We start from the raw sequence: 13,491 nt of genomic DNA, 5'->3' as shown, positions 1-13,491 counted from the left end.
AATTCCTGACCCTGAGTCCTCCAGCTGCTTTAGACTTCATCTACTGAAAGCCACCACCAGCCTGGCCAATAAGCAGTGATTTTGGGAACTGAAGTCCAAAACATTTCATCAGGAAGAAATGTATGGTACTAAGGCAGAAAAAAATTAAATGCAGAGATATATAGGACAGGTGGGACCTAGTTTGAAAACAGTCCATGTGAAAGGGATCTAGGTGTCTTGATAGGCTACAAGCTAAAAAAAGAACCAATAGTGGGATGCAATAGCTAAAAAAGCTCTTCTCTTCTGCTTTGGTCAGACCTCACTGGAAATAACCCTCACTGGCAATTCAAGAAGGATATTGACAATCTAGAACGTGTCCAGAGAAGGGAGACCGAAATGACTGAAGTTCTGAAAGCCAAGCCCTATAAGGAATGGCTTAGGCTGCTGGGCATGTTGGAGCTTGGAGAAAAGAAGGCTGAGAGGGGACATCAGAGCCATGATTCAAGATTTGAAAGGGTATCATATTGAGGAGGTGCAAGATTGTCTTCTGCTGCTTCGGGGACTATGACACAATGGAGTAATGGGCTCAAATTCCAGGAAAAAGAATTCCACCTAAACATCAGGAAGAGCTTCCTGACAGTATTAGCTGTTGCTGCCCAGAAGTCCAGGGAAGTCTCCTCCTCTGAAGGTTGTTAAACCTCACCAGATGTCCATCTGTCAGGAGAACTTAGACTGGGTCGAAGGGGGTTGAACTGGATTCCCTTTGGATGCCCCTTCCAACTCTACAATTCTATTTTTCTATCATTCCACTAAGGCTCGCCAGCCATTCTGCAATTCCATAACTCACCACGACATGGAAGGGGCTGTTGGGGATCTGTTCGCCCCCGAAGCGGATGGTGATGACGTATTTGCCCGGCTCCGGAGCAGTGTAGTAGATATCGAAGGTACCGTCATGGTTCTCCACCACGTCGACGTCCAGCTCTGCCCCATCCGGCGTGGAGACCTTGCAGGTCACTTTCCCCTTCCCGGCTGCCTTGGCGTCCACTGTGATGACCGTCTCCTCTCCGATCTGGATGGTGGGGCCCAAACAAGTGCCTGGCGACACAGGAGAAGAGGAGAGGGTCTGTGGTCAGGCCAATGAAGGAAGCCCATCCATGGTCACAGAGTGAGTGTCAAGGGAATGGTTAAATGTAGTGAAATGTTTAACTCATTGTTTCAGTGTAAGTGTGTTCAGTAAGCAATCCAGTACTGAAGTAGTTAATCGCATAGAGCAATGATTTACTGCCTAGAAGGAAAAGACTTCTGCTTTTGCCTGAAGGAAGGAAACATGTCACAGAGAATGGAATTTGGGATGAGTTATTCTTTACTGATAAGAGTTCTTGTAGTCTCCATTAATCTTGCTGTTCTTGTAGTCTCCATTAATCTTGCTGTTGGAGAAACATGTGTGCTAGCAGCTCCGACTGCTATCTATGTACATAGCTGTAAATAAAGATTTATTACCAATGGGATCGGCAGACAGCTATGCAGTCTTATTTGTTCGTGCTATTAGGTAGATGCTGAGTTGCCAAACAGAGGGGAGAATTGAGACGGACGGCTGTAAGTGTCTCAATATATCCGCCCCACATCCATCATCCACATCTGACAGTGAGAATGTGCAAAAGTTTATCAAAGGTGCATTGATTCCGGCCCAGCAATTCCGGCCATGAAAACCTTCGACAAGACATTATAGAAAGTGCGTCTAAACTATAGAATTAATGCAGTTTGATACCACTTCAACAGCCATGTCCTTATGTTATGGAATCCTGGGATTTGTAGTTTCACAGTCTTTCAATTTCTCTGATGCCTCACCAAAATGCAGCTATCACAATGTCATAGCATTCAGCCCTGGCTGTTAAAATGGTGTCAAACTGCATCCATTCTCCAGTGTAGATGCACCCTTATGGGTCTAAATCAGGGGAATAGCCACTAAATGGGGCTATTACGCCAGAGGTCAGCACATTGTGATCCTCCAAATCCACATATGGATGGGACAAAGGGAAAGAAACATGAAAATAATATTTCAGATACAACATTTCAATCTTTCATCTCTCCAAGGCAAAGGCAAGAAGAGAGAATGTGAGCCTCAAAGGCTTGCAAGAAACAGAGTATCTGAATCCACGCTTTTCCCCCTTGGCTTACCATAAGATTTCCACACATAAATGTATTTATTAATGTATTAAAATATTAATACATTATAGTAAAGATATATCATTCAAAGAAGTTACTTACCCAATCCATGTCCTCCGATGGACACTGTAAGACAGGAAGGAAGGAAAATACCCATCAGAAACTACAATTCATTTACAAATTGTACCTTTATCTCAATAGTTTAATTATATTTTTAACTTTTGTCCAATGGAGTCCAGAGGAGTCTCCTTCCCTGGAGGTATAGAAATAGAGGCTGGATGGCCATCTGTTGGGAGGGTTTGAGGCTTAGCACAGTGGCTAAACTGCTAGCTGCAGAAAAATCCTGCCAATCGAAAGGTCGGCAGTTCGAACCCGGGTCGGAGTGAGCACCCGCCACCAGCCCCAGCTCCCTGCCCACTTTTTTTTTCTGTGTCAGGAGCAACTTGAGTCGCTTCTAGAGTGAGAGAATTGGCCGTCTGCAAGGACATTGCCCAGGGATGTTTTGATGTTTTTTTACCATCCTTGTGGGAGGCTTCTCTCATGTCCCCGCATGGAGCTGGAGCTGATAGAGGGAGCTCATCCGCACTCTCCCTGGGTGGGATTCGAACCTGGCAGCTTTCAGGTCAGCAACCCAATCTTCAAGTCTGCCCACTTAGCAGATCAAAAGCAGAAATGTGAGTAGATAAATAGGTACTGCTTTCAGCGGGAAGGATGTCTAAAGATGACAAAGCTCCTCGGCCTAGAAGATGACTCAACAGCACCCCCTGTGGCCGGAGTCGAGCACAGCCTCCAAGACGCCGGAAATAAGATGGGAAATGCCTTTACCTCTGTGTGTGTATTGTCTGTCCTTGTTAATTGTATAACGGCATTGAATGCTTGGTGTATGTGTGTTCTGTAATCCGCCCTGAGTCCCCTCGAGGAGATAGAGCGGAATATAAATAAAATATATTGTTGTTGTTGTTGTTGTTGTTGTTGAATGGTGTCTTCCAGTTCTATGGTAGTATGACTCCATGACCTACCTGTGACCAGGCACTTGCTGGCATCCCCAGCGGGCAGCGCATGGATCCGGAAGGGCGAGTAGGGGATTTCGTCCCCGCCGTACTTGATGGTGATGGTGTAGCGCCCTGTCATGTCTGGAACATAGGACACAGTGTAGGTCCCGTCTCCGTTGTCCCGGATGTTGGCTTTCTTGGGTTTGCCTTCTGGGTCCTGGGAGAGAGAGAAAACAGAGAGCTAGTGTGTTTTCATGATATCTAAAGCCACATCTCTGGAAGACCAAAAGGACTGGGATTATATTACACTTTGTAACAAATTGTGAAAAGTTTTCTGTTCCTGGTTTGAAAGTGTTGTTTCCTGTTTAATTGTGCAGCACTTATTTTGAAAGTAGTTCCTCTACTCCAGAAACTTCGTTTTTGTGGCACAAATTATGAGAAGCCATTGAAATCCACAAACATGTGGACAACTTCAACAGAAAGGAGGAAACCATGAAAATGAACAAAATCTGGCTACCAGTACTAAAAAAACTCAAAAATCAGAACAGTAAATAAGAAGCAACACTCTGAGACATGGGAACTAGGGGCAGTTAACAGAAAGTTTCTACTGGCAGAAAGTAGCCAGTAGATGAAGCCATTCAATGCAAATTAGGGTGATTAACTGGAACATTTACGCTGGCCTCCAACAGACAAGAGTTCTTCCCTCACGCTGGACTTCCCACAGATATATATATAAACCTTCCTTGCTTAGTTTTTCCATACCTCACAACCTCTGAGGATGCCTGCCATAGATGTGGGCGAAACGTCAGAAGAGAATACTTCTGGAACATGGACACACAGCCCAAAAGACATACAACAACCCCACAAATTATGTTGATTTGATTGAGACTCAATGGGATATTCATTGAAAAACTAAATCAAAATGTGTTGCAAGATGTCCCTCCCACAAAAACAAAAGTTTTGTGCAGTTTAATAAATTTTTCCCATCTTTTTATGATAGAACCAATTAGGAAATGACATCTATAACCCAGGAACAAAATTCGTGTTGCACAGTGTTATTATTTTCATGGACATAGCACCATCAAGTGTATATGGCACTTTCCAATAAAGCAAGCAACAAAATATGGATCCTATTAGAGCTGTACGATCTAAAATATGTCTGTGTGTGCTGAGTGCCCTTGGGTGAGCCATAAACTCCCAGGAAATCCCTTAGGATAAGTTTGGGCATGACTTGAAGGCACTACTTTTCAAGCTCTTCCCTATATATCAGGGATCCCCAAACTAAGGCCCGGGGGCCAGATGTGGCCCTCCAAGGTCATTTACCTGGCCCCTGCCCTCATTTATAATATAATATTTTAATATCAGTTTTAATAATATAATATATTGTATATACATATGATATTGATAATATTATCATTTTATACAATACTAATGATAATACCATATAATAATATTAATTATATGTTATATATTACATATAATATTACAGTATAGTGGTATAGTTCAATATCTTCTATATATATAAAAGAGTGATGGCATCAGGGCAGCGGACAAAACAACAAAACTACAGGACCCTCAACCTCGAAATTTGACAACACAACCCATCATTCATGGCTTTAGGTTGATACAACAAAAAGAAAAGAAAAAATAAAGTCCTAATTACAGGGAGAGGAATAATAGTTTTTATCCAATTGCTGCCAGTTTGAAGGCTAAGCTTCACCCACTTGGTCTCCTAGCAACCTACACAGCCCAGGGGACAGGCACAGTTAGGCCTCACTTAGGCCTCTTCCACAGATTATCAGATTTTAACTGGATTATATGGCAGTGTAGACTCAAGGCCCTTCCACACAGCTATATAACCCATTTAGAATCTTATATTATCTGCTTTGAACTGGATTATCTTGACTCCGCACTGCCATATAATCCACTTCAGTGTGCATACTAAACATAAAGACAACCATACAACAGACATTCAATACCACCACTACCTCAACAATTTCTCACCAACACCACCAGATAATGCCACAGCAACGCGTGGCCGGGCACAGCTAGTAGTAATATATAATGCTAATATTGTGCTATTCTAATAATATAATATATTGTATGTACATACAGCAGGGTCCCTGCTGGTTCTCTTGGACATCTCAGCGGCTTTCGATACCATCGACCATGGTCTCCTTCTGGGGCGGCTCTCTGGGATGGGCCTTGCGGGTACTGCACTCCAGTGGCTCCAGTCCTTTCTGGAGGGTCGTTCCCAGTTGGTGAAGCTGGGGGACACCTGCTCGGACCCCTGGCCATTGACCTGTGGGGTCCCACAAGGTTCTATTTTGTCCCCCATGCTTTTTAACATCTACATGAAACTGCTGGGAGAGGTCATCCGGAGTTTTGGAGTACGGTGCCATCTCTACGCGGATGACACCCAACTCTACTACTCTTTTCCACCTAAATCCAAGGAAGCCCCTCGGATTCTGGACCAGTGCCTGGCCGCTGTGTTGGCCTGGATGAGGGTGAACAAACTGAGACTTAATCCTGACAAGACAGAGGTCCTCCAGGTCAGTTCTGCGGCCGATCGGGGTATTGGGTGGCCACCTGTGCTTGACGGGGTCGCTCTCCCCCTGAAGGCGCAGGTCCGCAGCTTGGGGGTCCTCCTGGATTCGGGGCTGACGCTTGAGGCTCAGGTGTCGGCCGTGGCCGGGAGGGCCTTTGCACAACTAAAACTTGTGCGCCAGCTGCGACCGTACCTCGAGAAGTCTGATCTGACCAGGGTGGTCCATGCCTTAGTTACCTCTAGACTGGACTATTGCAATGCGCTCTACGTGGGGCTGCCTTTGAAGACGGCCCGGAAATTACAACTAGTACAGCGATCGGCAGCCAGGCTTCTAACTGGAGCGAATTACAGGGCACGTTCAACGCCTCTGTTTAAGGAGCTCCACTGGCTGCCGTTTACTTTCCGGGCCCAATTCAAGGTGCAGGTGATCACCTACAAAGCCCTAAACGGTTTGGGACCCACCTACCTTAGAGACCGCATCTCCCCCTACGAATCCGCACGTTCTCTTCGCTCATCGGGGGAGGCCTTCCTCTCGCTCCCACCACCCTCGCAGTCGCGGCTGGTGGGGACGAGAGAGAGAGAGGGCCTTCTCCGTCGTGGCCCCCATCCCGGCTTTGGAACTCGCTCCCTAGAGAGATCAGGCAGGCCCCCACCCTCCTCTCCTTCCGTAGGAGCTTAAAAACCTGGCTCTTTCAAAAGGCCTTTGATACTTAATCTGGTGTTGGACTGATCGATCTGCCCATTTTATAATAGCCCCATTCTCGAGGTGTTGCCAATGCTATATTGCACTTTGTCCATTTTAACTGTGAAATTACCTTCCCCATTTCGGCCCATTTCGGCACATGTTGCACGTTGCCTGGGTTCTATGAATTAGTCTCCAGTGTTAATATTGTATGTTTTATGTTGATTTTAACGATTGTTTTTACTGTAATAGATGTTTTTATTGGATAACTGTTTTATTGCTGTGTTTTGATATTTGATTGTTTTATCGGGCAAGGCCCCATGTAAGCCGCCCCGAGTCCCTTCGGGGAGATGGGGCGGGGTATAAAAATAAAGTTATTATTATTATTATTATTATTATTATTATTATTATTATTATTATTATTATTATTATTATTACATACAGCTGCTCTGAGTTCCCTTCGGAGTGAGAAGGGTGGGATATAAATGTAGTAAATGAATAAATAAATAATTTTGGACTTAGGCTCGCCCAAAGTCTGACATGACTTGAAGACACACAACAACAACAATCCTAATTAACCTGACTATCTCATTGGACAGAAGCAGGCCCACACTTCCTATTGAAATCCTGATAGGTTTATGTTGGTTAAAATTATTTTCATTTTTAAATATTGTATTGGTCTTTCATTTTTATTGTTGTTGTTTTGCACTACAAATAAGACATATGCATTGTGCATAGGAATTTGTTCGGTTTTTTTTTTTTCCAAATGATAATTCGGCCCCTCAACAGTCTGAAGGATTGTGGACCGGCCCTCTGCTTTAAAAGTTTGAGGACCCTTGGTATATATGTTAACTGCAACTGTTTGACAGCAAAAAAAACACCCTTCTAGTTAGTTATATAGTATGTGTGTTACTTTCTTTCTCTGTAAAATGCCTGATAAAATGCCTATTTCAGTGGAAATGGATTAAAAGAACATTGTTAAGGTTTAAAAAGTATTCATGACACCCAGGTGGGCCACTTCGAGGCCCAGGCACTCACCAGTATTTGGACGGTGAGCAAGCCCTCGCCAGCATCACGGGCATCGATGGTGAACTCAACAGGCAAACTGGCCGGGATGCCGGACGCGTTGAGACCAGGCCCACTGGCTCGCACTTTGCTGGCATCGTGGGCCGGAAGGACCTTGATCTTGAATGGGCTGGAAGAAGGGAACGGAAAGGAAGGGTTGGATGTGAAAGGGATCTTAGTAAGATCACAAGATGAACCTGAGCCAACACAATGCGATTCTCGGCTGCATGAATAAAAAATCCAGATTGAATCCTAGTCCCACTCTGTTCTGCTTTCATCAGACCTCACTGGGCAAAACCATTCAAGGAGATGGACATGATGGAGGGTGTCCAGAGAAGGGTCAAAGATTTGGAAACTGTGAACCCTTCTAAAGAACGGATGGAGGAGCTGGGGGTGTTTGCAGAAGATAAAACTGAGAGGGGATCTGTCTTGGAATCGCACAATCATTACTACAGACTTGGAAATGTGACTGTTTTGGCTGCTGTATTAGATAGGAATGCATTGCATGTACCTCCGATGTGGAAAAATACAGTTCTAATGCACATGTGTTCACAGCACAGTCCTCTGAAAATGTTAAGAAAGTGGAGATTATAGAGACTCCTATAATGCATTTCAATGCAGTTAAACTGCATTGTATGAGTCTGTATTTGCCACGTCATGCAGTTTCAAACTACATTATATGGCAGTGTAGATGGAGCCTAGGTTGTCCACTGCAATTCTATACAAGGACCTATACATTGTCAGGTAGAAAAAATACACATATGTTCACAGCACAGTCCACTGAAAGTGTTAAGAGAATAGAGATACGATCCTAGAAGGACAGCTGAGTCATTTCCTGTTATCTGAAAAATATGCACCACGATAAAGGTTCAAAGCATAGAACACAATATGTATATTAGAGCATCATATACATAATAATGTTAACAATAATACAAATAATAATACAACTGATGACCAAATTCTGTCAGCTGTAGTGGCACACAGTCGTAACTTACAGAGTAGTGACTTACAGAGTATAAAGATTTATAGACTGCAATCATCCAGATTTAAATGCTACACAGAGCAGTTTTCAGTATAAAATAAATATCAGACATATATCAACAAGACTCCAACTAAAGTTTGTTAGCGACACAGTATGTGTACATTCAGTCTCTCCAAAATGGCATGTAATATGCTGTAAAACTAAATATATCAGTGTACAAACCAATTGGTTCAAACCTGACTTGGAGTCAAAACAAATCAAAGTCTCTGTAGTCTTGGAGCAGTTCTATAGGACTCCTCAGGATGTAAAAGCAGTCATCAGAACTTGGTCATCAGTTGTATTATTATTTGTATTATTGTTAACATTATTATGTATATGATGCTCTTATATATATATTGTGTTCTATGCTTTGAACCTTTATCATATTGCATATTTTTTCAGATATTGTTTAGAATAGACAGCTGTGTTTAGTTATTATTATCATTTCCTGTTATCAGGGCCGGCCGGAGATATTTTTTGATGTAAAGCGGGGGCGCTGAAAAGCGCCCCCGCCACCGGCGCCCTGGCCCCGCCCAGCGTGCCCTGGCCCCGCCTCCCACGCTGCGTGGGAGGCGGGGCCAGGGCGAATAGTGAGGGGGCGGGGCCAGAGTTGGCCCCGCCCCCCGTGCCCTGGCCCCGCCTCCCACGCAGCGTGGGAGGCGGGGCCAGGGCACGCTGGGCGGGGGGGCGGCGTCAGAGCTGGCCCCGCCTCCCACGTTACCCCCGCTCGCCCGTCTGGCCTTGTGTAGCAGGCCAGACGGGCGAGCGGGGGTAACGTGGGAGGCGGGGCCAGCTCTGACGCCGCTCCCCCCCCCCGCCCAGCGTGCCTTGGCCCTGCCCCACGCAACGTGGGAGGCGGGGCCAGGGCACGCTGGGCGGGGGGGGCGGCGTCAGAGCTGGCCCCGCCTCCCACGTTACCCCCGCTCGCCCGTCTGGCCTTGTGTAGCAGGCCAGACGGGCGAGCGGGGGTAACGTGGGAGGCGGGGCCAGCTCTGACGCCGCTCCCCCCCCCCCGCCCAGCGTGCCTTGGCCCTGCCCCACGCAACGTGGGAGGCGGGGCAAGGGCACGCTGGGCGGGGGGGGCGGCGTCAGAGCTGGCCCCGCCTCCCACGTTACCCCCGCTCGCCCGTCTGGCCTTTTCTAGCAGGCCAGACGGGCCAGGGCGCACTGGGCGGGAGGCGGGGCACCGTCAGGGCGGTGCCCCGCCTCCCGCCCAGCCTGACGGCGCCCCCCCGGGCCTGCGCCCGAGGCGGCGGCGTCAGCTGCCGCATGAGTGGGGCCGGCCCTGCCTGTTATCCCTGGAGGGAAGAATGGGAGTAGTTTGTATGTGAGCTTCCTCTTTGCCATGGGCTTGCTCTCTTCCATCTTAGATAGCTTGCCACAATCTCTCTGCATCTGTAATCCATCACCATCCTCATCGTGTGAGTGTCTTGCTATGTCCGTGAGTATTTCTGTATACTAATAGCAGACCTGTAAATAGTTACATGTAGCAATGATGGAAGAATAAACCTCTAAAGAAGTTTGGATGAAGGCCAGAGCTCAAGTGCACTTATTCCAGCTGATGAGCTACTATATAAGGTCAGAGGCTGTGATATAAAATCCCTGCTATCTGTGACCAAGACTCTGTAGTGTTTCGGGAATCAGAACTAACTGCTTGCTTTGGATATAGTCCGTCCCATTGCCCATCTGGAGGAGGAGGTCATGAGAGGATTGAATTCACATGGCTACCTAGCAGGGGCACTATGTGTGTTTTACTCTTTCTCTCTTCCACTCCGCAATCACTCTGGTGCCAAACCCCCAACCAGTGGACAGACACTTTCCCAAATTCTGGAAAATCTGGACAAACCAGTGGCTCTGTGCAGTTCCAGACAGAGACCTTTGCCAGGCCTGCCAGGGCACAGCAGCGATAATGAGGAAGCCCATTGAACTAAGATATTTCAGACAATTCCATGTGCAGCTGCTTCATTTCCTCAGAGGGAGATGTCTGCCCACCCGGTCAAGGGCCAAGGCCAGGCCTCTTCTGCCCACAGAGAACTTTCTGGACCCTGGCAATCACTGAGCTCAAACCCCAGGACAATTTGCCTCGTCCTGGCCAAAACTGCGGGGCTCTGGGCCAAGCTAAATACAGAGGCACTATGGAATCTGCCAGCGGGGAGTTGGGAGACGGAGAGCAAGCTGCCCACGTTCCTGGCAGGCCAGGCATCTCTCTGGAGGCACACAAGACAGATGGGCACAGCTGAACAAAGGTGCCGCTGCCGTCAAGGAGAGTCCTTGGCGAGGGAAGCAGGACACTCTTTTCAGAACAATCTAGATTACGGGAAATCTGCCCACTGTGTCCCATCCCAAAACCGCAGTCATCCCGATGGACGTCTCACCTGCGGGGCACTTCTTGACTGGCGTATTTGACAGAGACGGTGTACGGCCCGTCCGTGGCTGGAGTGTAGTTTACCGTGTGGGTGCCATCCCCGTTGTTGCGGACCTCCACTGGTTCGGCAACCCCTGTCAAGGTAATGGTTAAATGTAGTGAAATGTTTAATCTATTGTTTCAATGTAAGTTTGCTTTGGTTAGCAATCCAGTACTGAAATAGTTAATCGCATAGAGCAATGATTTACAGCCTAGAGAGAAAAGGAATGATACTTCCGCTGTTGCATACATAGAAGGAAGACATGTCACAGACAATGGAATTTTGGGAGGTGTTATTCCTCACTGATAAGAGTTCTTGCCTGTCGCCATTAATCTAGCTGTCGGAGAAACATGTGTGCAAGCAGCTCTGGCTGCTGTGTATGTAAATACTTGTAAATAAACTAATTACCGGCAGGATCAGCTGACAGCTATGCAGTTTTATTTGTTCATGCTACTAAGCAGATGCTGAGTTGCCAGACGGAGGGGAAAGTTGAGACAGATGGCTGTTAGTGTCTCAATTTATCCACCTCACATCCATCATCCACATCTACAACCCCTAGGTAAGCGGGAACAAAGGGGCCAAAGGGCATCAGAAGCCAAAGAAAGAGACACAAATCTATTAGATTTGAAAGTAGTGGATCCAACATCAGGAAAATGCAAAAGAAGGAACCAAAGGTCTTATGAAGGGACCCCCAAATCCTCAGAAGTAAAGAGAATGGACCCAACACCATCATAACCCAACGTAAGGGACCAGAGGTCACCAGGACCAAAAGGAAGGGACTCAAAATAATCATAACGAAAGGGATTTAACCCAATTTTATCAGAAATTAAAGGAATGGACCCAAATTTATCAAAGTGAAGGGATGGAACATCATCAGAAGCAAAAGGAAGGGATCTCAAATCATCAGGACCAAAGGGAATGGATTCAACACCCAACAGAACCAAAAGAGGCCACAGATCACCAAAACCAAACAGTAGAGGCTCAAAATAATCTGAAACAAAGGGAATGGACCAAAAACAACCTGAAGGAAGGGACCCTAAATCCTCAGAACTAAAGATAATGAACCAAATTGAAAAAGGGAGCAGAGTTTATTGGACTCCAAAAGAAGGGTCCCAAAATCTAAAGAGAATGAACCATGAGAACCAGAAGGAAGAGATCAAAGGTCACAAGCACCAAAATCATCATTTAAAGGAAATAAAGGTCATCAGAACCAAAAAGTAACTAAAAACCTTCTATACCGAAGGAAATGGACCCAGCACCATCAGAACCCAAAGGAAGGGACCCAGAATCAAAGAGAAGAAAGGTCATCAGAATGAAATAGAAAGGACTCAAAATTATCTGTACCAAAGAGAATGGACCAAAACCAACCAGAAGGAAGGAACCCAAATCCTCAGAATGAAAGAGAACGAACCCAATTGAAAAACGGAGCAAAATTTATCAGATCCCAAGCTGTGGGTCCCAAAATCTAAAGAGGATGAACCATCAGAACCAGAAGGAAGGCACCAAAGGTCATAAGCACCAAATAGAAAGGACCTGAAACCATCAAATTAAAAGGAATAAAGGTCATCAGCACCATCAGAACCAAAAAGAAAGGAATCGGAATCCAAAGGAAGAGACCTAATACCATCAGAACCAAAGGAAATAAATCCTATACTACTAGAACACAGAGGTAGGGACACAGAAGCATGGGAATAAAGGTCATCAGAACCAAAAGAAAGGAGCCAAAAATTATTTGTACGAGGGTTATCCAGAAAGTACATTTTGTTTTGAAATTAAAAATGAACAAAGTATAGGAGAAAACATTTACCATATGCAGTTGAAAGCCACATCCAAATACCACATCTCACGTAGTCACCATTCAAATCTAAGCACTTACCATAGCAATGAAGGAGCTTTGCAACTGCTTCCCCACTAAATTCTGCTGCTTGCTTCCTCGACCACTTGTTTCCAACAATGAGGACGTGGCTGGCAACGCAGCGTTTTGGCAACACTGCGCAGCTGCGGGAAGGGAGGGCGCAAGTGGCAGAATTTAGTGGGGAAGAAGTTGCAAAGCTCCATCGCTATGGTAAGTACCTAGATTTGAATGGCGACTATGTGAGATGTGGTATTTGGATGTGGCTTTCAACTGCATATGGTAAATGTTTTCTCCTATACTTTGTTCATTTTTAATTCCAAAACGTAATCTACTTTCTGGATAACCCTTGTACCAAAGGGAATGGACCAAAAAGAATCAGAACCAAAAGGAAGGGACCCACCACCATCAGAACCTAAGGAAATAAACCTAACACTATTGAAACGTAGAGGAAGACAACAAAGAGCTGGGATGAACCAAGACATTTCTAAGCTGCCATGAACTCTCCATAAGAGAGGTCTCCCAGAATGATTAGAAAGCACGATCCCTCTGGAGATCCGTACCTGTGGGTCCGAGGACCTTCACCTCCAGGGGGGCCAGGCCGGCCTTGCTGCAGTCCACAGTGAAGGTCTGGGGGACACGGGCACGGACGCCAGCCCCCAACCCGGGCCCCGAACACTTGACCTTGCTGGGGTCCACCACGTCCTTGACAGGGACACGGAATGGGCTTCCTGAAGGAGAAGGAAAGACGGGTGAGTTAGTGCCCTTCACTCAAGGGAGA

At 46.2% G+C, this 13,491-nt stretch overlaps 1 protein-coding gene across 8 annotated transcripts in view; it reads right to left on the bottom strand.

Annotated features, from left to right (window-relative positions):
- The window catches only part of flnc (filamin C), a 183,008-nt gene that overhangs the window by 37,857 nt on the left and 131,660 nt on the right, over window positions 1–13,491 (bottom strand). For all 8 annotated transcript variants that reach the window (XM_062983398.1, XM_062983402.1, XM_062983399.1 and 5 more), the window contains 6 exons: window positions 13,274–13,441; window positions 10,829–10,952; window positions 7,406–7,562; window positions 3,165–3,354; window positions 2,248–2,271; window positions 827–1,074 (listed from right to left, as the gene is read on the bottom strand). In XM_062983398.1, coding sequence (XP_062839468.1) covers window positions 827–1,074; window positions 2,248–2,271; window positions 3,165–3,354; window positions 7,406–7,562; window positions 10,829–10,952; window positions 13,274–13,441 — 911 coding nt within the window. The remainder of the gene's footprint in view (window positions 1–826; window positions 1,075–2,247; window positions 2,272–3,164; window positions 3,355–7,405; window positions 7,563–10,828; window positions 10,953–13,273; window positions 13,442–13,491) is intronic.

The sequence above is a fragment of the Anolis carolinensis genome, chromosome 5 (genome assembly GCF_035594765.1).
Source record: "Anolis carolinensis isolate JA03-04 chromosome 5, rAnoCar3.1.pri, whole genome shotgun sequence".
In the NCBI taxonomy this organism is placed as follows: domain Eukaryota; kingdom Metazoa; phylum Chordata; class Lepidosauria; order Squamata; family Dactyloidae; genus Anolis; species Anolis carolinensis.
Note: the sequence above shows the minus strand (reverse complement) of the source record. Positions and strands in the feature narration are given on the sequence as shown.